This window comes from Adelges cooleyi, unplaced genomic scaffold (assembly GCF_023614345.1).
Source record: "Adelges cooleyi isolate 19-005CV unplaced genomic scaffold, UGA_ACOO_1.1 ACOO_flye_CR_arks_rails_tigmint_CR_PRNA_651, whole genome shotgun sequence".
Taxonomy (NCBI): domain Eukaryota; kingdom Metazoa; phylum Arthropoda; class Insecta; order Hemiptera; family Adelgidae; genus Adelges; species Adelges cooleyi.
This window is the reverse complement of record NW_026096352.1, coordinates 12,041,236-12,062,570: the sequence shown is the minus strand read 5'-3', so window position 1 is coordinate 12,062,570 and position 21,335 is coordinate 12,041,236. Positions and strand designations below refer to the sequence as shown.

Below are 21,335 nucleotides of genomic sequence, written 5' to 3'. Positions count from 1 at the left end.
TACCTCGGCCGACAAAATAAATGATGTACTCCTCCTCCACCTCCTCCCCCTTATCGTGCATTTCAACTGGATTATACTAGGTGAATATTGTTGTTTTTTTTGTCCCTATACGATACACAATATTATTATCAAATGTACCTACCAGACCACATCCAAAAAAAAAAAAGTGACAACCGAAAATCGTGAAACAGTGTTGTTTTACGCTCACCGCAATTCAAACGCTGTAATGATATTATTAAATCGCTATAAAATATGAGAATATAATTGTGAAATAGCGGTGGTGGGTCTATGTGTAATTTAATTACCAATTAATTGACCGTTATACCATTGAACGTTCAGGCGGACAGACGGGCAAATACACTAATATCTATGAGGCGAAGAGATGAAATTAATTCCCCTGTAAATTATGCATATATTATATCATTATATATAACAAATTCATTTAGTATGTTACAATGTGCTCGGAGCGGTGTGGCGGTCCGAAAACATCATATTTTAATAAATTAATATATTTGTGTTTGTGTTGGGCGTTAAGTGGCCAGTTTAAACTTCTGATATGAGCTACGATTTGACACAAAGCTGGGTCTAGGTTCAGTGCATACGAATTTAGGACACGCTGTCTAAAACGACTAGAGACGATTTTCGCTGATACCTTAATGATTGTCCGTTCTTAATTTTTTAAAAACGTCAAATGCCACTTTCCTTACGACTATCTCGGGTTTTTCTTGTTTCATTTAAAGAATTTCCACATGCAATTTTTTGTTTATATCGGTTCAAGGTAAGTCGTATGGTAAAATACATTAATAATAATAGTACTACATGTTTTTTTAAATCCATAACATTGGCTAATTATTATGCAGTACGAGCCACCTATGATTTCTAATATCGATAGACCGTGTTTATTGGGCAATGATGGTATGAATTCTTACACAATCATTATTGCCAATATCTGACTACCTTCATTTCTGCAGGTCTGTATTATAAAGTATGCTTACGAGTGTCTACCGTGGTGTTCATAATAACTATCAAATGTATTATTGACGGAATACTCCCTTTTATTGTCTTTACGTTTATTCGTTGCAAAATATGTATACTATTATTAAAATTTAGTCCGTTTCAAATATTTTTGCAAGATAATTTTTCCACGCTCAAGGACATGAGTTTATAGTTTTTAGATTTATTAAGTTAAAAGTTATTTTAAAAACAATACGCTAGTTAAGTTTACAGCTAAAAGTTAACACTGACATTAATATTTTATATTTATTTGTCTTGGATTACTAGATTATAGATTTTTTCAAAACGTTTAAGATTTTTAGTAAAAAAAAAAACCTAAGCATAAAAATTATTAGTGGGTTTTTTAATTTATTTTTTATTTTAAATATTGACATGAATTACAGCTGTTACTCCTATATTTTTTAAAATTAGTAGAACAAGATTGCGAACGTTTTTATCTTGTAACTTACATGCTACGTTGCCGTATAGATAATTTATATTATCGATGGCTTTATTTAAGCTAAAATAGCTAAAAAAAGAACAACAAAATTTTTAGTTGTCGACAAGTATAATAAAGTTATTTAGAAAAACTTTTAAAGTTATTAGAAACAAAAGTTAACGACGGGAGGATGGGTGGAGTGGCATTATCATTCTCTTTGTGCGAATTACTCAACCACACTCCACCTCACGTCCTAAATTTAAACTATAATAATGGGAAAAGTCATTACTCAAAATTAGTTAAAATTTTCAGCAAATTATTCTTAATTTTCTCCCACTATACTGCGTTCTGACTGTGCTGGTTTTTTTCATCTTGAAATTGGTGGAACAGGCGCCTCGGTAAGGTGATTTAGCGGAATAATTTAGTTCATTTTAATATAATATAATACATTTTGGTAACAACTAATTCAATAATTAACGTGACTTTCGTGTAAAGCTGTAAATTAAAATATAAATAAATACATTTATAACTGGTTTTGATAATTTTGACAAATTTGAATTTTATAATATAAAAATAACCGTTTTTCTTAAGTTTTCTTCAATTAATTTGCTAACGTAGGTTTATATTTTATTTTACATAATCCATCGACATCCGACTTGTACATAAAATAGCTTTTTTACTATAGTTAAGTTTCACTTGGAACCGGAGGGTCCCAGTTCCGGAACACGTTTATTTCATTCGAGACATATTATGTAAACAACGGGGCTTACCATATAAATTACCGTTACTCATTAAAGTAAAATGTTTAACATTTAACATAGCAATTTGTTTGGGGTGCCCCTTTTAAATTTTAGTTCCACAACCTAGTTTTTTCTTGACCCAGGCCTGATCAATGTTACGGTTCAATGGAAAATATGTCAATCGATGTATGGACTATGGTCTACGTCCACGTAATAGAAAATAATAAATTTATATATTATATTACTAGATATTGAGCCTTGGAGTAAAAAACCCGAAAATAGTGTTGCAGGTAAAATGTTGTTACGTGCGAACGGGTCGTTAATGATAAATAATTTATTAACATCTTGTCGCAAAAACTATACAAATACATTTAGGTACATATAATAATTCAAACTGTCCGTACAATGTAGTGGACATATTATAATAGTAACATAGTGATATTAATATAATATCGCTGTATCGACTACAGACAAAAATCGTATAGACCATAATAATATTATTATGACAATAATATTATAAAAGATACAGCCTGAATCTTATTGACCGGTAGCGTGTCATCGTTTCGTGTTCGACGGCAATTATTATTATTCAGACAAAGTCAATAAAAAAGATTCCGTGTAAAAAGTAACACATAATATAATTTAATATATCTTATGATATGGAGGAATTTGAAATTTGTTCATGCATGGTGTGAGAAGAGAAAATAAAAATCATTCTTATGGCGACGGCGGCTAGTATGATTTCACAGACCCCATAAGAGACCGGTCTAAGAGACCTGCTGCCGGTCGCAATGCCAAATGGTGATTTACAGTGCGGCTAACATAGGCTGACACGTCGTTTGTCATCGAACAGCGAAAATCATAATATTATTTTAATGTATCTGTGACGGTCAAACACCCGGTAGGCCAATCGTGTCCGCAAACATCAGCTCAGCCCAGCAACCCTTGTGAGGTATATAAAATATTATATTATGTGTGTGCCTTCCTATTTACTATTCGTCCATTTGGCCAAGTGAAGTAAATGCGTAAGAAAAGTGGAATTTTTTACACCAACCAAGGACACCCGACCCAGAGACATCCGCTCAAGATAATGCATTGAAAATCTGAACTAAATATAAATCAGTATAAATGCTTTCATTATTAATTTAGGCCAGCCGTAACCAATATTGTGTTCATGGGTTGAGAGATTGTTCGATAATAACAATATAATACAGCTGATAAAACTTTATGAACCAATAATAATCTGTTGAGTATACTTCCAAAATTTGTCAAGTACCATTTTTTTCTAATCCAAGTAAAAAATTTAAACCGCTGCTACAAAATAGGTAAACATAATTGTATTATTTAGCCTAAATAAAAAACATTTCAAATTCGAATATCCGGATACAGATGTATCACTAATAATTGCCGAAAGGGGACATGTCCATGAAACAGATTTCACAAGACGGCCAAAAAACTGTCTAGACAAGGCTGGGAAGGAACTAGTTGTAACAAAATATGACCTTATTACTAACTTTTATAAGCAATTTTTCTTGATATTTCCCAAAAATAAATATGAGTATGACATTGCCATTGACTGTCATTTTTGAATTAATGGTCATGTCCCCTTTCTGCAATTAACTATTTTAGATTGCATTCAAAACACAGAGATTATAATAAAAACAGGTTTTTAATCAAAACTCAATGTAAATAATGTTTAAGACAATGTCTAGAATGATGTATTGTAAAAAAATATTGGTGTTTAATATACTCATACGTTGAGAAATTTAGAGCAGAAATAGGACATGTCCTGGACAATGTACATGGCTGAAATTTTTCATTACTGTTTGATGGACATGATATTCTTACGCAGGATATTAGTAGTAGAAAATAGAAATCTGGCGATAACCCAATTCCATCAAAAAGTTAGACATTTTCCTTTTCTGAAATTATTAGTGACTGAGTTGATCCGAATAACCCAGATTCCTGAAATCCAAAAAATCCCAACATTTGTGTAAAAAAACAATATTTATTAAGCGATTTGACTTCTTCTTCAAAATGTGATTTTTTTGAAAATATTTTTGTTGGTTAATTTATAATATTATAAAAAATATCAAATCTATCAAGCACCATCCCCAGTAGATAATTCTCAATTTTAAAGTTAAACACATTGGTAACATTAATATTCTAAGAAGGGGACTTCAAAATATAAAAAACAGGTTAACATTTGGAAATTTTATAAAACTATAAAATAATACAAATGAAGCACTTTCAAAAAACTATAGAACTGTAATGATAGTGTTTTCTTTTAGAAAATATGTGATTATTTGTTGGGTTTACAACAAAAAATAAAGAACTAAAATTACCATATTATTACTCAATACAATCATAATAAAATTATAGTTTATGCGATACTAATAATATAGCCGTGAAAAATTCAAAACACTAATTGTTTAAATAATTATTATGGTAAAACTATAGACGCATTCAAATAAGTCAACTTGGAGTCGCATAAAACCTTTATGCGCGTCTTTATGGTTATGTTCGTAACTTATCGATTAATATATATTTTTTATATATTTTATTATTTATTTACCATTAAAAATATAATAAAAAATAATATAACTTTGAGAATTTCAAGGTAATACCGTCTCACCGGCATTCGTTTAATTATTATTATGAGAATTCGCTTGCGCAACTCGATAGGTTTTCGTCGCGATAAACGATCAAATAAAAAATGATTTTATTTTAATATTTTACATCGTGGACGGTCATAATTATTAATAACATTTTGTTGTTATTATTATTATACAAACGGGCAGTTTAGAGTGTTTATACTTAACTACTGGAGCGACAAGACGGTAGTAAAGTGTAAAATTAATATTTATAAAATAGTTTTTGATCATGAACAGTCAGATTTTCTCTGTATTTTAAAATATATATATATGTTAGATTACACATATTTACTATTTTTTTGTTGTTGTGCTAATAGGCTTACGGATAACAATAATTAATACTGATGGACAGTCGTGTTATTTCTTATTGAATGGTCATTTCAATTTTTTTTTTAGGTATTCTTTGCTTCTTCACAGGTTTAGTTTGCAGTCCGTTTCATTCGGCAAGGTAAATACCACGGGACAAAATATAATTCTATGTACCGCGGTATTGTAATAATATTTATGATAATAATGGCGGCTTAAATTAGCTACCAAAATAAGAAGAAAATGAAAAAAAAAAGGAGATGATGGAAAAAAACCACCTAGTTTTTGTGGTCGGACCCAGGCGGGTTTTTAGTTTATTGTCAAGTCGACCCCACGCTATTATCATTATTATTATTATTATATAGGTATATGTAGAGAACTCCTCTGCACGAGTAAAACCTTAATATCCTTTGTGGTTTGCCGATGGCAGCGGCATTAACAGTTTCACACTGATTCCTAATCAATTGTGCGTTATTGATTGTTATTGTGTGAGTGTGCGGCTTTGGCGAAGCGTTTTTTCTCCAGGTAACACAATATATATATATATACATATATCATAGGCATAATAATGGAAATAATATAATAATAATAATATGATCATTTTATTCCTTGGCCACGTCTGCGGTGGCAATGCCACTGCCGCAAAACGCGGTCCGCTGTATTTTTCTTCAATTTCTTCTTTTTTTTTTTTTCAATTAACATCCATCGCTCCTTTACACTTAACGCCCTCTTGTGCCACCTGTGTATTGGGTACATATATTGTATCCGAACCCCGAGAGGAAATTGTAGATGTGCGACATCGAATCGGTTTTAAATTACAGCCCCGCTTGGCGTTATACACAAAATCCATTATTGCCACCGGGTCGTTTCCGGAACAAAATGACACGCTTATTAACACTCGTGTATAATATAGTATATACACCATGTACCTAGTGTGTTACATTGAGTATTTCGTTATTCACGCTTAGTCCTACCTACATAATATCTTTGCATCTCGGAATTGTTTTTCCCTTTAGTACCCGGCAAAAAAAAATCCCTTCCTGATTTCTAAGCTCTGGCCTACGCGTTGGTATAAAATGAAGTTGGTAATTATTTATTTTATTTAGACTTTGTAATAAGTACTACTAATAATACTTCGATAATTTAACATTAATGGATATACACAACAATTCTAGATGATTTTGAACGTCGCGACACGCTTTATAGATTTTGAATACAAAAATTGTTTGAGAAAATATTTAACAAATGTGATTACTAGTTACTACTTAATACTATATTACTAAACATTGGAAAACGATCACAACTATCATTGGTTAACTTTGCCAGTGTGAACAATAATAATAATAATACGTGTACTATGGCATGGTTTTTTTGACTGTCATCATTTTAGTATGGCAGAAACTAGGTATGTTTTTGTGTGTACAAAACGCATCAATTTCCTACCCATAAGTCCATAATGTAGAGTTGATTTCGCAACGTCTAGCTGATGGCTGATGAATAATTGATTTCCACCAACAGAATTGCTCGCGTGCAGCTCGACCGGCCAATTTCAGGGAGAGCGTTCGAGAAAGGGAGAATAAAAATATATAACCATTACACGGCATGAAACCCGAGCGATTTGTATTAGCTATACTATATTATGCAATTACACGGGTAGGAAATAATCATCGAGCTGTCGTCCTGTCAGGACGCAATGGAGTTTCGACGAAAAATTAAACGAATGCCAGCGCTCTGGTGGCCGACACAGTTTTCCCGTGTAACAGTAATCAACATTTTTCGTTCACCTACGGCCTAAGTATATATAGATACATATTGTATACGGCAATATTTAATATATAATATATTATATAGTTAGGCCGACGAATGTCGTATACGATATTAAATTATATTGTTTTACTTTTGTTGTCTGAAAGCGCATCGTATAGGTACGAGACGTAACATAAATGATAGTAAACCAGTTTGAACGCGCTCGGGTACGCCTTCAATTTATTTCCAAGCCCCCCCAAGTCAAAATCAATCGGTAATAATATAACAGTTACACAAGTCAATGGAAGAACATAGCCGTCCGAACTATACACATTGTGTACCAAGTGTGGTATATACCAATACTAAATATGTTGTAAAACTAAAATATAGCGCACGTTATAACCCTCGTCCACGGTATAATAACATAATATATGTACAAGCCATGTCCAATCAGTCGCAGTCTATAAAAATCAACAGGCACAACAGCTGATATCTTAGTTTTGAAAACTATACGCCATCGTCTGCGGTACACAAATCGGTAATCATTCCTAAAGTCTTAGGTCGCCAGACCTCAACAATAACAATATATTATACCATACGCTAAACTCAAATGTCTAATGTCTACCTCATAAACTATGATAGTTCATACCGCGTTTTCAGAGATAGTCTTTACTTCTATTGGAGGCAAACGAAGGGCATTTTAGAACTTGAGTTAAAAAATGTCAACAGCCTCGAGAAGAGTCAATAGTCATTGATCCTATTGATAGTTTTGTATCCCTAAAGTCTTTAAAACGTTTGTATCTTTTGAATGGAAAATAATTAATTCGTTTCAGACAAAAAGTATACTTAACAAATATATTATTGTCTACTTTAAAGGAGCTAGTCATGAGGGTGTAACAGAACGTGTACACAGACATTTCGTACAAGTACATTTTATGTACATACATCTGTAAAATGTTTTTGAAGTTTTTTTGACGGTTTCGAGTTTTGGGTTACGTTAGGTTCAAGTATTGTTGAATACGGCAAATTTTCACGCGAAGCATAATTTTTCAAGCACGATAGCTGTTGAGTCGTTTACTGGTTCGTTTGTATTCGTTCGAACGCGTTGGCGATATGTTTCTTACGATTGTAAACCTTAGCATAATTAATCACCGGCTGCGTACATTATTTTATTTTTACTTAACTCGTAAACAATATTAATTGTATTCATGGATATTTTTTTTTTATTGCCAGTTTCCCAGTGATAAACGGTCCGATGTCAACAGGGTTGTACCTGATCGCCAATCCGAGAAGCTCATATATGGAGATACCTACGTCATCGGCTTGAAATGAAAAAGGTGTTTTAACAAATTATTAAATTGTATAATGCGTATAATATTATATATTTGTGGATAATTATCGGTAATGACGTCAACCGCGGTTGCGGTTTACATATTAAGCTCTCGCCTGGCCTTTGGCCAATGTAAACCACCCAATGGCGTCGGCAGGCGCCGCGTTGGTATTTCCGAATATTGTTATATTATATTTTATCACACACGGAGGGCGTTTTATTAAACGCATTCCACCGCGGTACGTTGTGTGCAGTGTGTGTGAGATTATTATGATTGTTGTTACCAGCAGCCTGAATAGGCGGAGAGCGGGCAGCGGCCGGCCGAGGGATGAAAAAAACCTAGTGGACAATAATAATAATAATGATAATAATATATAATACCGTAAGTAGGTACACCGCGGTAACAACCGTGAATCCGAATCTTTTTTTTTTTTAAAACGATAGTGTCATACTGTGTGGCGATCGCAATTTATTTCTCCCCCACTCCGAGAGGTGTACATAAATAAGCTATAAATTAAACGGTCCTTACGCTGCTCGTCCGTGTGATCGGCTAAAGGTGTTTTTTTATTATTATTATTATTATTTTTTTTTTTGTAGTTGTTGGTTTAGTTCCAGACCAACTAACACGTCACTGACGTGCATGGGCTACAATAAAATAGCGTATAGGTACAACGGGGCCGCTCTCAATACGGCGGCGAATTTCCGCGCCGTTATCTGATAATATATTTGGCATTTTTCGTACTGGAACATATTTTCCACATTAGACACAGTCGGCGGCAAAATAGGTACCTATCGCGTCTGTAAAAATTCGCTACATTTTTGTAACCGCACGATTTCAATTACACGGTGGTGTACTACATTAGCCAAGCCGTGTGTATAGATAGAGATACGAATATTTATAAGAACCGCCGTTTATCGTCGTCCAAAATTATTGTTTTTCCGCTCGTAATAGTTTTGCGGAAACTACATTAACACTGTATCTAACACCTAACATTACCGTCAGTGGACGAGAAACAAATGATAAGAGATCAGTGACGAATGGAAAGTAGGGTAGAAGTTTGTATACATAGGGAGAGAGAGGAGAAAAATAAACAGTACCATTACACATGAACGTCGACCTCCGTATGAGAAATATTAGCATTTTAATGTTGTGGAATTCTCGAATGAAAAAACTTAGGGTAGTTTGCTTGCATCAACGATACAATATTTACGTGCAACTATTAATTCAGTACTTTTAAATCACTTTTTTTCTGAGCCAAATTACATAATTTAGTAAAACAAACTACATAGTATTTTATTGGGAATTTTATAACACACTATTTTTTTTTCCAACAAAAAAGATGTTTATTTAAGTATAAGTTTTATACAAAACAATTTTATAATTAACCATCAGAAATAATTTTTATTAAAAATACATCATTAAAATTTAGATATGGTAGCTTTTAACACTACCCTTAATTAGCGAGCGTCCCAAGATGTAAATTTTGAGAAAGCTACAAGTTCTAGAAAATTTTTTGAATTTTAATAAAACGATAATCTAAATTCTATAAAATAAAAAATATTTAAATTCTAAGATTATTTTTCAATCCAAAAATGTTATTTTAAAATTCTAAAGTCCATTTTTTTTTTACAACTTCTCGGGACAGACAAAAACCATACAACTCTTGAAGTACCTATTCAATATGATTAAATTTCGATAATTGTATATTAGCCGTTTAGCCAGACATATTAATCGCGCAACTTATCATAATGACAAGTCCAGGGTACCATAGGGTTTCTTGATACGTTGACTTATGGAAATTCGGTCTTTGTCCTCGCGTTTTGTAGGTGGCGCTCGGCGATAAAACACAAGCCCATATACAATAACGCGTACACATACTTTATTATACTCCTAGTGGGTGTCTGAACGTCTGACGCGATTGCACATGTTTTTTTTTTTTAATAAAAAAATATATAATATGATTTCTATTATTCCCACAGCACAAATCTCGCCCCTCCACGCACGCGCGTACGCTGACGTCAGGAGACTGACAACTGCAGCAATATTATACATTGTACAATAATAATATAAGACGTGCACACTGCACATATCGGGCAATTGACTTGTCTTCTGCGAATCTCGTGGCACACACGGTTATACAAGGGGCTCGAGGGTGTGAGTTTCGGGATAGCCCGCGTATAGTAAATATAGTATATTATGTAGTGTATATATATATATATATATTATATATATAATAGGTAGGACATACACCGGTAGATCCGTTGCCGGTGTGTGTGTGTGTGTGCTGGAGGTGCCGGTGGTGGCGATACGATAACGGTGGGTGGTCTTGGCCGCAGCGGGTCGTCCTATTGTTGTCAGTGCCGTTTTCGAAAAACGCCGGTACCGCTGCCGCAGATCCAAAAAAAGGAAAAAATGTAAAAAAAAAAAAAGCGTAGTTATACTTAAATACAGGGTGTTTCGATGGCCGGTGTCTGTAACGGCCGAGTGCGACTCACCCGAACGGTTGACCGACGGGCTCCATAGCGTATGCTCACCCTGTAAGTCGCAGTTTCTACCCCCTCGTCGGCCGGAATTTTGTTGTTTTTATTTTTTATTTTTTTTACAGACCGACAGCCGTATTATTCATCACGTTATAATAACAATAACAATATTATTATTATAATAACGCGATATTATTACATATTCCCTTCATTATCATATTAATTTACGAGCGATTTCGTCGGCCCCGTGTATTCACCGGCCGTTATCTTGACAAGCGCATCTTTACGGCGTCCCCCCCCTACCGTTTACCCCTCTTCCATACACCTACCCTCTCTCTGTCAAAGCAGTCGCTGTGGGGTCGCTGACGGTCAGCCGACAGACTCGTGTTTAAATTACGTTCGCCCGTCACATACATATAACGTGTACACGCTCCTGAATTTATAATTTTACCCTTTAGCTTGGAAAAAAAAAAAATTATATATATATATATTAATAATAATAATATTATGAAAACGGTTAGACGATAATTATGCATTAGTTATTGCCGTGCACGATTACTGTATTTATTAGATTTTCAAGTATATAATATTATTAAATATTATACTATATTTAATTTACTGCGGTAGGCAAAGCGTATCCTGTGCCGACGGGCCCGGAGTAGATTATAATAATTATATTATAACGTTTCAATAGTACAATTATTAATTCAGGAACCCTTAAACCAGCTATGTCAGCGTCTAGACCGAATTTATACAGTAAATTCACTTACCTACCCTCAACTTGTCCACAAAAAGTCTGTTCGCATAATTCAATATTGGAAATCTAAAATAACTAATGTGGCTCTTGTAATAATATTTGTATCAAGTGATTTTTTTAACGTGCTACACTAGTAATTTTTGTTATTTCGCAGCATTCATAAAATTACTAAACATTTACCTTTTTAGTATTTTCTGGAGGCCCGTCAACTTCTGAATTTTTAATTTGCTGTAAATTTAAACTATTTTGAATAATTACTAATTAAGTTGTTGTAGTTGGAAATACAAGACGGCCTATGGAGTGCGGTAAAAATAATACTTCACTTCACCCATTCCCCCGTCCTAAACTTTAAGCTTCAATAACTTTAAGAGTAATTATTCACATCTGGTAGGTAAGGAAACATTTACTTATACATATTTGGGGAACATAGCTAGAAAAATTTAGGGAGTAGGTTAATTATTGAATCCTATTTAATTATATTACAAATTTTAAGCTCTTCCCTCTACACATGCAACCAATGGAAACATATTGTACAGTTGTTTTATACAGACATCAGCGCCTAAGGTCTAGAAAAAAATACACAGCCTTTGGCTCTTATTAGAGAAAAAATAATATAAATTTATCATATTTAACTTAATTAATGTATTTCAATTTATAATATTATTTCGATTGAATAGAAAATATTATGAAAAATAAATAAACTATGCATCGAGTAACTTTTGAAGGAAAATACAACTTTTTGGCACACAAAAATGTAAACCAATATTAATATCAATCGTATGCACGTGTTATTGTACTGAATACATTTAAATGTACTGTGTAATCAATGAAGTACATAATTAAAAAAGACCTTCAATGTAGATCGCGGTTTCAATAATATTAAACTATTGATTTATTGGAATTACCATAAACCCGTGTACACGATTTAATTTCATTTTCCTTGTGGTTGTAAAATAGATATATTATATTGTTATAGCTTTATCAATTTTATTTTATTTTTATAGTTTTTGTATTTGTTAATAACTCTGAATTCTAGTGTATTCTTTCCAAAAAAAAAAAAAATAATAATAATAATAATCATAATTTTTGTAGGTGTATTAATAATTGTAAACGGGGAAGTTTCTTTTAGTCTCAGAACACCTTAAAAAAGTGTTTTCTACTCATGGTACAATACAGCGTATAGGGGAACAATAACCTAAACGTCAAAATGTATGTAAATCTAAACGGTTGTACACACAACACGTTGTATTCTATATGACTATATGTTTTCTATCGAGCGTCAGGTTGTAAATCAAAGCGACCCCCTCAACGTGTCTGTGTTCTCAGGGTTCGTTAATCAATGACACGAGTTAACCTGTGGATAATTCGGTTTTTTTTTTACAGCAGCTCCCAATTGTAATATTTAAATATTTTCCAGAGTCCGTGAATCATATTGTGTATAGTGTATTACAATATTTACTACACCGTACACCACAAAGTAAATAAACTATATTATCTTTTCATTAGCTTTGGTATTCCTATAGAGTTTGCATTTAAACGTACACTGTATATTTACACATAAATATATAATATTTTGATTGATTTTTTTTTTTAATGCGTTTATCAAGTCCAGATGGTAGTAGCGACTGGAAATAATTTAAACAAACATACCTAATAATCCATCGAAACGTGACGAGTTGTATACTGCATACGTTATTTGTATTAAACATATTTTCTTGTTTCCTGTACAAGCGATGTACATGAAATACCATCGACAAAACGGCCAATTTACACATCTTAGGAACGCTGTTCAGGTAAAACCGCTGTTGTACTGTTTCCCTTTTTTTACGTTTCCGAATCCCGTCTGCAAATATAATATATCAAAAAAATAATATTATGTTCTCAATTCTCATAATAACAATATTATAATTACAATAATTATCCAAAAATTTAAAAAACAAAAAACACTCAACGCCGCCGTTGCTGGTACAGAGATTAAAGTTTTTAATAATGTTTGTAGGCTATTAAAAAAAAAAAAATGTTTAAACTATTTTTTGTCTTAAAAGGATTTTGGTTATTATATTAATATATCTATATCTATATATTTTTTTTTTACTAGGATTTTGTATGTACAATTTATCTTTACGGTTATATGGATAATTAATAAACAATAAAAATAAAATAAGAACATTGATACAACAATGCTTAAATATAACCGTTGAGTATTTTTTGTACAATATATACTCAATGATATAATTAAATATTATATCGAAAAGCCAGCCTCAGTAATGAAGGAAATATGTGTATAATAGGAAATTCGGAATTGGAATTAAGCATAGAATAGAGAGTAAAAGGAATGTTTGAGTATCTTAGAAAATTAGCTAAATATCACGTTTAGAGGACAAGGAGGGAAAATCAAGAAGTATATGCGGAAGATCACCAATACTCTTTTTGATGTGAAATGAACAAAGAGGAGAGTTGTTCAGGTCTAATTTATAAGCGTGAGAATGTAATAAACGATTAAGCGTATTATCGCTGACCAGGATAAATTTTAATTTATAAACCAAATTTTATTAGGGATGTTGAGGACAATCACTTGAAACCTGGAAGCAAAGTTTGCAGGCAAATAGTCTAATAGACGGACCAAAGATTGAGAAAATTTTGGCAAACCGTCGGCCATCTCATTACTGTGAATCTCTGCATGTCTAGGGACCCAAAAAAACTGAACCATGAAGTTTGATTGATACAGGTGAAAAATAATGGTTTTTATATGTAGAATAATTAGAGATAAATTGGAATAGAAAGGGTTGGATTTAATCATTAGGAGACACGACATGGAATCAGGAGCAATTAAGAACTTATTTGTGGTCATGGAGGAAATTAAGACAGGCGCTTCAGTGATGGAAGTTGGTGATAGCTATAAATTGGCGAATCAGCTGTAAAGGAAGAGGAAGAAGAGGGAACATTAGTGGTAAATTAAATATGTAACAAAAATGAGTAGCCGGCAGATAGAGAGGAGACTAAACAGGGAAATCAGAAAAAGTAAATTTACTACAATAGGAGAGATGGTTTTTAAATTCGCGAAGGAGGAACAAGGCGAATAGGAGGAATATAGAAAAGATATAACTATTTATTTTGTACAATTACTAGAATCTATAATAATAAGTAGGTACTACTTGCGGTCGTTATTGCTATGAAACTTCGAAATCATGCTCACAAACACACACACATATTATGTTACTAGTCCACAGACTAGAGTACGAGGTCAAAGCACTGTACGTGGCTCTCATTTGGCGCCATTATCGTTGAAAAAACATTAATACATGCGCATCGTGCGTCCCGAAGAAAAACAATAGATGCACCCGTGTGATGAGTGTCTCGATCGTTTTGTTTTTCCACTTATTTTTTTATTATTGTTCGATACGAACATCAGTACATCCGCGGCGTTGGGAACCGGAGTTGTGCGTGAATGCCGAATGACTTTGGATGCACACTCTCCACTGGGTTACATACAGCTAGATATCATACGTCTGCTCTGCTGTACTTACAGTGTGTGTGTGTGTGTGTGGCGATGATGGATCAGTGTCGGACCTGTGATTAACACAATGACACAGCCACGGCATTCATCGTAGGCCGATCGCTTGTGTATTACTGTGCCAAGGGAAAACGCACATCACGCACAACTCCACAAAAGCCGGTCCATCGTACAATAGGTATAATAATACAAATGTGTATGTTTGTAGCGTAATAACCGGCAATCGTGGCAGCTGCCCCAGGTTGGGCTGTAGGTATAAGGCGACTTGAAAATTGGAAAATCCGTTTTCGTAGATTAGTTCAGAGACGATAAAACGATTAATTTCAAACATTTTCCAAAGTTTTGTTACTTCGGCTAGGTTAGATTAGGTTAGGTTTGATAGCGCTCTGACAAATACTAAAATAGGTAGGTGTTTGATAATTTTATAACATTGCACAATAACATTGTTATTGTTTTCTTTAAATTAAAGATGTTTAAACCCGTTCAGTTCGTCTTAAAACCGCGTAACGTTACGTGTGACTACATGGTAGGAGCTCTAAAACACAGTGTTAGTTATCAGGACTTATCAGTATTGCTTATACAGTTGAGATCATATTATAGATAAGTGAAGAGGTCTTAGAATGTGTAGACGACTTTTAATTTGCTTACGCTTACTTCTGCGATGAGAACTCAAGGTGACACTTGACTTCTGTTTAGTGATGTTGGAAAGTGTTATTGCACATTATAACCGAAAAATCCTAGGATGAAGAGTGAAAGAGAATTAAGGCGGATTTGTAGTAATTGACTGGCGGTGTGTTATCTGCTTCCTGTTTAATGATTATTTGGCATATTTTTAGTTTTAGATATAAAATTAATTTTATTTGTATTCCCAACAGTTTTATACTTGAAGACTCCTCACGAGAGTCTTCAAAAGTGTTTCACAAACACTAATGGGAATTTCAATCGGAAAATTGTGTTCTCCAAGATCACTTGTACTTCCAAAAAATCTCTAATTCCTACCTGACTTTTCCGATTTGGTTTGTTAGTTATTACAATAACTATAATAAATAAATTAAAAGTATGGAAGTGCCGTTATTGGCTTTATACCTCAACAAGTAAAAAAAAAAATTGCTATCCCTTACAGATAAGTCACAATAATTGTTGTTGTATATTGTTGGTGATAATAAAAACATGATACCATTCACCTAATTACAATTGGTAGCGGACACCCGGGGCTCGAACGGAGGCATTGGGTACCACAATATGGATTTTCTGAGTAGTAAGTGGGTCTTAAACCGTTATTATCGAGCAACAAGTCGTATAATGGGTTTACAATTTATAAGTATACATACATAATAATTGAATAATTGAATACTAATAGTATGGTATAAAAGCACGAGACTAACACTACCCAACTATAATAATTCTTATTGTACACAGTGTATTATTATATGATTGTACCTACGTATTAATCCCATTGTAAATTAAAAACTAAATGTTGCTATAGAATAGTAACGTGAAAATAGATGCTCAATAGTTTTGAGTTGATAAACGATCTAACGAATGACGTCTATAACATACGTAAGGTGTTATTATTATAATTAATGTCTCCACACTTAGCACGTTATAACTGTATGATGGTCGTGTTTAGTATTTTTTGTGAGTCGAATTTTGGTAAAAAATATAACCCATTAACGGTTTCAGTATATTGTACTTTCCTCGTGTACAAAGCTTGCTTAATAATTAATCGACCAAACAGTTAAGGTATATAAAAAAAAGTCTAATAAAACAGGAGTAGGTTAGAAAAATTGTATAAGTTTTCAGCTGGGTTAGGAAACAAACGGTAATAATTTTAAATGTTTGCGAGGAGTCATTTATAGTTACTGATACTGTTGTTGTTGATTTTTGTATGTTTAAGTTTGTATCTGTATTATTATTTGTATCTAAAACGAGCCATATTCAAAATAAAACACTTGTGAACGAACGAGTTCACGAACGATCAACACAACCAAGCGAGGTAGACTAAAACTAACTTAATCGAAACTATTGAATGTTCATAAAAAAACTATTTGTTGCGACAAAATCGTTATTAAAGTAAATCAAAAATGAATTTGTTAAATTTAACAGTGTTTTTGTTCTGTACAGCGAAATGTTTATCTACACCACCGGTAATAAAGATTTTTATATTATTTATTCGCATGGTAAGAAAGATATAGGTACTGTAAATATTTCAAATTTGATAAATTTACCAACGGTTCATATGTTTGATAATTTCCAAGTTTTTGATAACTCAAAAATATTCTAATTAAATTATCAACGATTTTGTCTCTAGCGCTCTGATAAATTAAAACAATCACTTATAAGAGACTCAAGCTAAGTAAAAATGTAATTGACTACAATGGTTTTTTGTTAACCCAGAAATGAGTGTAGGATTATGTCTAACCAATATCATAATTATTATTGTATTATAAAGACTGATAGTTATATTTGAAGCAATCTTCAAACTTAAAACTGTTTTGGAACTATGAAAAAATAAGAACATATACTAAACAAAATGTGACGTAAAGATCTCCAATATACTAGTCCCGCATGTTATAATTATAATTATATAAAAGCATCATATTAGTGTTTCGAAACTCAGACGGATTTTTAAAAGGTTATGATGGATAATTTTGTTTAAACTGTTGTATAATGTTTTTTTTTTCAAATGTAATTTTCGTACCAAGTTTTTACACTATATTTCAAGATAAACTAACATACATTTCAAATCGAAATTTAAAATCTGGACCAAGTAATCTACTTGCTTGTTGAACGTTCTATTACAAAATATAGGTAGTGCATTGCGGTGACCATCAGTTGTACTTAGTGGTTTATTTAAAACCAATTAAAGAAAACAAAAACAATTGTTTTATACTTTATCTAGTGCTTAGGTAATCGAAGCTTCTATTTAAAAATAGTTAACGTCAACTTTTTAATAACTGTTAAAAACCTGCGAATATTTAGTTTATATTTTATGAAAAACAAAAACGTGCATCGTTAAAAATGCTTTGCGAATAAGAATGTTTACAACTCATCGTTATTCTCCTACGCAAAGTACACTATACTTTATATCCATACTAATATCGTTAAATTTATTTTTTAAAGGAAGACGACTGGTTGTCCAGAATCCATTGCGAAACCACTTATGACACTGAATTTGTTGAATTGTTAAATGGATTGAAAACAGTAGAATCGATTAATGGGAAAGGTCCGGTTCACATAGACGAAATGGACAAATCGCTGTTAACCAATCCTTGTTACGGCCGAACTGTGTGCATGAATGTCAAATCATTTTCGATAGAAAAGTATAAGAAAAAAATGGAAGCGTTGCAGTGTGTCAACGGAGTGATAGTTTATTATTTCTTAAACGAAATAAAAAATGTGTTGATAGAAAAAAAGCCGTCCAAGCTCAAAGGTCCTACCGTTTACTTTTATCCAATAAAGATTATGCGTCGGATGCTAGTAGTGTTATATAGGAGCAAAACTTTTGCGCACAATTGGTTGTGGATCATTTTCATTAGATTGCAGGCATGTGTCAGTTGGCCCTACTATTTCTTGCCTGATAACATTTTAGATTTCTCACAACACGAGAAGGATTTATTAAATTACATTCAACTTTGCAGAAATAATAATTACCTACCGAGCAGCGATGTCAGTCCGTCGGATTCAAAAGTCTTCTACGATACAATGGTAGGCCAAGATATTCACGGATACATTAAAAACGTTTACGGAGCGGAGCTCAGTAAAAAAATGCCACTTGTCTTTTATTGGACTTCAATGTTCAAAGTGGACTTTTTGGTTTTAGCCGATTACTTTCACCGCGATACCGACTTGTTCGGTTCGTCTAAAACGGGAAACGTCGTCTGGGGTGCTTCAAAAAAGCTACTTAAGGTTGAAAAGCAAAAACTGGCGGCCGCGTATCGTACGATGGAATGGGTTACGAACCCGTTTGCGTTTATCGAATACCACACTCGAGTGCTGCGCATTATGAAGGCAAATGCTTACTACCACATTTGGTCACACCTGATGTTATTTAGTGTAACTTTAAGCCAGGCAAAAGAACACGCAGGCGGTGTCTTTCAGTTGAGGGTTAGAGATTGCAATATTTGGAAGTCGATGTACTACCAGATAGGAATTGTCGGCCAAGGTTTGTACAGTGACGACCCGGTTTTTTCTAGCGTCGTACAACAGTTGTTTGAAAATCTAAAGAAGTTTGACTTTGAGTTTGTCAACAGATTACATTCCATGACAGAGGCGCTGCAAAGAATTATACACAAAGAATTAACTATGTTAGGTGTCGACGAAAACGATATAATGGACACATTTAATGTTAATTGTTATCTTTATGGAGGAACTTCCGACGGCGACGTCGTGGTGTTCGATGACCCGGTTGTCCAACTTCAGTGGAAAGAAGCGTGTAAGACAGAAATGATTTATCACAATTTGTTACAGTTGGGTGCTAATGAAAACGATGCACGTAGGTTGTTTTACGAAACTTGGACTGTCGAAGATGGTGTGCGATGTTCGGATTGGGAAAAAAACAATAAAAATTCCGCACCGCCAAATATTGATGATAGCGTGCAATATAGAGAACAAGAATCTATGGATACCGAAAAAAATGATAGTCACAACTCTCAGTTGATAGAAAACTCGATTAATCATCAATCGATAGAATACAATATGATAATACACCACACACACCAAGTCATGGTGCATGCTTGGGATCTCCGTTTAAAATTCGCTCCACTCGATTCTTATTATATTTTGTTCTATTCCAATGGAAATCGTGAATTGAATGATACGTTTTTCCCCAATATCTATCGATAGATGTTAATTATTAATTTCCATGTACTGAAATAAAGGTTTAAGCAATATTTTAACAAATTATTATTTACTTATTTGGTGTTTCGGAAAATAGTAATAAAATACTAATGATTTTATTTGTAAAATATTGAAGAAATAATAACTGTTAAGTAATTGGACAATTATTGACACGAAATCATTTTGTTTTCAGAATTACTACAGCGTAACCGCAAAAAATCCATGTTTAGTATAGATGTTTTATTTTGTTATTGTATTTCTGAAGATTGAAACAAAAAAGTTTAATTGTAAGAACATAATTTTTCATAGATATGTTTCAAAATATATTCTTTAATATTATATAAATATTTTTGGCAGCTATAAATATTTTTGTTTTTTGGAATAGTACTAATTTAAATTATAATGAATAAATAAATTATATTTTAATTAATTTAGATATTTATTTGATATTTTCATTTTAATGAACACCTATTAATGAATTTAACGGTAAAAATTGATCCTAGATGGAATAAATCCACATCGGAACATAAGCAGTCGTGTAGTATATTACATGTTGTAATTTGTAATGTTATACCAGTTTAAAAAAATATCGATAAAATGATTGTAATGACATAATGTGCTTAAAAAATACATTTGTAATATTAGGTTTAAAGTACAACTTTGATCATCATAGTATACGATGCATATTTATACCTATTTTTAAATATAATAGTTCACATTTATGCTAGGCTACAAATATTATTTTGAGAAATTAATAAATTATATTTAGTCAAGCAAGAGCTGAATGAAATCCTTAGTTGTTCAGGCTGGGGTCGGGTCTACATGACAATCTTACTCGACTTTTGGCTTAGATTTATTTATACCTGCATAACTAGGAATGATAACATGTGAATTACTAGGGTTTAAATATGAAGGTTCTTAAGAATACACCTAAAAATTGTATGAAAAGGTTGAATGTGTTACAGTACTAATATTTTAAATTTTGAAAGCTGTTGGAGTTATTTGAATTTGTGCCGTTTTTTTTAAAAAAAAAAGAATGATTTTTATTTTTATGCAAAGCGCTTTGTGTAGTCTAATGGCGTCATTAACAAACTTTGGAGAAACAATAGCCATTGTTTTTGAAATAAAACCTATGGTCAGAGATATAATAAAAGCGCCACCCTTTTATAACGACGATTACCTTAAGCGCGGCTAATATAACAATTTTGGTACCTTTGGTAACTCGTTTTACATAACAAAAAAAAAAAAAAGAAGATGTACAGTGGGATCGAGGCATAGTGAGGAGGGGAAAGTCACAGGCTTACAGAAATTATTAAAACTGAAAGTGATAAAATTATTTTCAAATAAACGCTTCGGTGGAAATCTGTGGATAGTAAGAATCCAGTACAGTTTAAACTAAATACAGTCTAATTCAGTATTTAAAACAAACCAAACACAGTAAGAAAGACCCAAAGAAAGGTCCAGTGTTCAATTCTTTGAATCGAAGAGTTTCTTTAAATATAATTTTATCATAATAATAATCCCTGTGATCTCTTA

The 21,335-nt window shown here is 32.7% G+C and overlaps 1 protein-coding gene across 3 annotated transcripts; it reads left to right on the top strand.

The window, feature by feature from the left end:
* Nucleotides 1–518: 518 nt before the first annotated feature.
* LOC126844642 (uncharacterized) lies at nt 519–19,821 on the top strand. Of its 3 annotated transcripts, XM_050582972.1 has the most exons (3): nt 519–778; nt 8,112–8,215; nt 18,084–19,821. In XM_050582972.1, the coding sequence occupies exons 2-3, from the start codon at nt 8,207–8,209 to the stop codon at nt 19,803–19,805; spliced, it is 1,731 nt and encodes a 576-aa protein (XP_050438929.1). In that variant the 5' UTR covers nt 519–778; nt 8,112–8,206; the 3' UTR covers nt 19,806–19,821. The 3 variants fall into 3 exon arrangements, with proteins under 3 accessions (XP_050438929.1, XP_050438926.1, XP_050438927.1); XM_050582969.1 differs by lacking the exon at nt 8,112–8,215; XM_050582970.1 differs by lacking the exons at nt 519–778; nt 8,112–8,215 and adding an exon at nt 17,015–17,107.
* Nucleotides 19,822–21,335: the final 1,514 nt, after the last annotated feature.